The 3,140-nt window shown below is 39.3% G+C and overlaps 1 protein-coding gene across 1 annotated transcript in view; it reads right to left on the bottom strand.

Moving 5' to 3' along the window:
• The window catches only part of Invs (inversin), a 192,682-nt gene that overhangs the window by 38,106 nt on the left and 151,436 nt on the right, over window positions 1-3,140 (bottom strand). Inside the window, exons 12-13 of the mRNA XM_023705477.1 lie at window positions 1,846-2,058; window positions 739-805 (exon numbers count right to left, since the gene is read on the bottom strand). Of these exons, the coding sequence (XP_023561245.1) occupies window positions 739-805; window positions 1,846-2,058 (280 nt within the window). The remainder of the gene's footprint in view (window positions 1-738; window positions 806-1,845; window positions 2,059-3,140) is intronic.

The raw sequence follows: 3,140 nt of genomic DNA, 5'->3' as shown, positions 1-3,140 counted from the left end.
AGTGCTGGATTCTCTGGCACAAGTGGAAGGAAGAGAACCTCATTAAGAGAACAGTGCAAGACACTATATCCTAGAATGTAAATAGCTTCCAAGTGACAGAAAATGTTTTTCGCCAATTTTGTCTATGGAACTTTGAAATTATGGTTAGCATCCTAGTACACAGTGATATTTAACTCCTCATTAAAATGTTTTATCTTGCTTTGTTACTTCATTTAAGCTATCTACGTATTACTAATTTTAATGGCTATTTTTATTACACTTATGCCTCCCCCTTGTGGCCAAGATGTGCAGGGATCTGAGCTGAATGATTCAAACTGGAGGCATTTCATACATGTACATCCATGAAGTTAGCCGTAGAAATCAGCCCATGACCCACTTCTTCATCTTCAGAGATGCTGCCATCTGCATTTGCTCATCCAGTATGCTGCTGATATTCCAAATACTCCTGTCTAGCACAAGTATCAAAGCAAAGGCCAGAACAGAATCTTCTATCAGTTTTTAGGTGATAAAATCACAATATGCAATAGGCACAAATGGCTTTTGGTGTATTTTGCATGATTGTTCAAAAAAGAGAAGTCCTTAATGAAGTACAGTCTCTGCTTTAAGTCACTATCTTACCCTTGGCTCTTGCCAATGGCTTTTTAAGCATATTAAGCAGTCAACTAATAATTCTTCAAGAAAATACTCTACAGTCAGTTTTCCATATCCATTAGTTCTGCATATTCACATTCAACTAACCGATTGAAAATATTCAAAAACAATTGCACCTGTGCTAACCATGTTCGGATTTTTTGGTCTTTGTCTCCTAAACAATGCAGTAGGATTACATATCGCTCACATTGTATTAGGTACAAGTGATCTAAAGATGACTTCAATTCTATGGGGAGGATGCATGTAGGTTATTTTCAAAGATTGTGCTATTTTATATAAGGATCTTGAACATCTGTGGATTTTGGCATCATCAGTCCTGGAAACAATGAATCCCCCAGGGACACGGAGGGACAACTGTATTTAGTGCAGATTTGGTGACGCAGGCATTGGTGGGGCAGAGCCAGTTATTTGGCTGGTTGCTTTACAAAATGAAGCTAAATGTAGATAGTCCAGTAAAAGTAGGCTACATATTGGTATAAGTTTCTTTTGAAGAGGAAGGGCAAGGAGACCAGATATCTCTTTACTGCTCATTCTAGTTGTGTCTAACTCCCTTTTTTTCCTAGGGCTCGACCATCAGGTTCTAATCCATAAAAAATAGCCACCAAAAAGAGGTCAGGCATTCATCGTTCACTTAGCCTTTCTGCCCTGAAGACAGTGATGAGCAGAATGGGCTTGGTTTTAGATGTTCCTGTAAAAGGCTCATGAGGGCATAGGTGGGGCCTTTTCAGAGGTGGTTGGATCTAGTGTGTGATGCTGTGATTGATTCATGTTGTAATGCTAGGATCAAGCGCACTAGGTTAAGAGTGTGAGTGCTACCTACCCTAAGTAGCCTGGATAAGATATAAAGGATAGAAGGAGCTACAGTTGTCTCTTCTTTCTTTGCTGCAGTCTGCCTGCTATGAGCTGTTTCTCCTCTACAATGCTGGTCTGCCATGCCACCCCGCCTTGAAGCCAGCCTATCATGGACCGAAACCACTATAAACCATGAACTAAATAACCCTTCTTCCCTTTACCTTTGGGTGTGGGTATTTTGTCTCAGCAGCAAGAGAAAAATAACTAAGGTAGAGACAAGAGTACAGGGACCAAAAGGAAAGCAGACTTGTTCCTTATTCTCTTTCCTGGCCATCTCAGGACCCCAGCCCCCTACCCTGATTCTGAGTTGTGAGAACACACATCTCCACTGCTCACACTTACTTGGCGGCAGCATCTTTTCTCAACTGCTCATGCTTCATTAGCAGGTTCTTCCGGTCTCGGAAAGCTTTCCTGACCTTGTACCCTTTGTAGACAGCTTGGATTTTGAAGGCAGCAATGTCTTGTATGGCTGCGATAGAGAGGGCACCGCGCTCCAACATGAACTGGATCACTTCATGGCGCTCACCAAGCAGAGCATAGTCCAGGGGTGTGTACCTGGAAGATTTTTTTTTAAAGAAATAGAATATGCTTCACAGCACAGTTAAGCAATATTATTATGCAGCAGAAAGAAGACTCAGCCTAAGATGTGGAATTTTTCCCATGCAAAACCACCTCTGTAGTTCAGAGCTGACCCTGTTTCCTCAGTGGAGTTATTTAAAAAAAAAAGCAGGGTTGAGTGTGGCTGGTAGTCAGGTCTATTTGTTCACTGGCTCAAGAGCTGTCTTACCCATGTGCCAAATACTTTCCTGTTCCTACATAAAAAGTTACTGAAAATTGTATTTTGTGAGATGCTTAAATTTGTGCCAACAGTTATAGTTGCTATTTGTGAAATAAAAAATATACCTCCAGATGCACAGATTTAGTGTATGATCAGGATAGCCCTTTCGATCACTGCAGACAAGATGTATTATTAATAAATGATGTTGGTATAGCCAGGTAGCCAGCAAGGTTGAAAGATATTCTCGTATCTCATACCAAAATAAATTCTCTATGCAGCAAATATCTAAATATAAAAAGGAAACTATGAAGGTGCTAGAAGATACCATGGAAGATTAAAACATTTTGAAGTGGGAAGTTCTTTCTAAAAAAGGATGTAAAACTCAGAAACCATAAAAGAGACTGATAAATGTGAATACATAAAAATAAGAAAGTTTTGTAGGGCAAAAATAACCAAGTTTTCTTTTTAAAATATAATAACTTTATAAAAATGTTTTATATCTTAAAAATTCAAATAATGAATGAAAGCATAAAAATAAATTTAAAAAATAAGCCCCCAGTGATAGTAACAGTGACTGTGACTTCTTAAACAATTTATGTTTCTAAGTCTTGGCTTCCCTTATCTGTTAAACATGTTAATATGCAGAAGATGAATAATGACTAGAAAGTGACTATACCATGCCAGGCACAAAGGAAACAAGGAACAAATGTCAGTTATTGCTCTGTTGTTTAACATTATAGGACCTACATGGCAGCGTATGCCATGATGCCACAGTTTCTGGCCATAAATCGCATTACCATGGGACCCACACTGGTATCTATGACCACCTAGTGACTGCCAGCTGATGCCGCATCCTCTC

This window comes from Octodon degus, unplaced genomic scaffold (genome assembly GCF_000260255.1).
Source record: "Octodon degus isolate 3935 unplaced genomic scaffold, OctDeg1.0 scaffold00221, whole genome shotgun sequence".
Classification (NCBI taxonomy): Eukaryota; Metazoa; Chordata; class Mammalia; order Rodentia; family Octodontidae; genus Octodon; species Octodon degus.
Note: the sequence above shows the minus strand (reverse complement) of the source record. Positions and strands in the feature narration are given on the sequence as shown.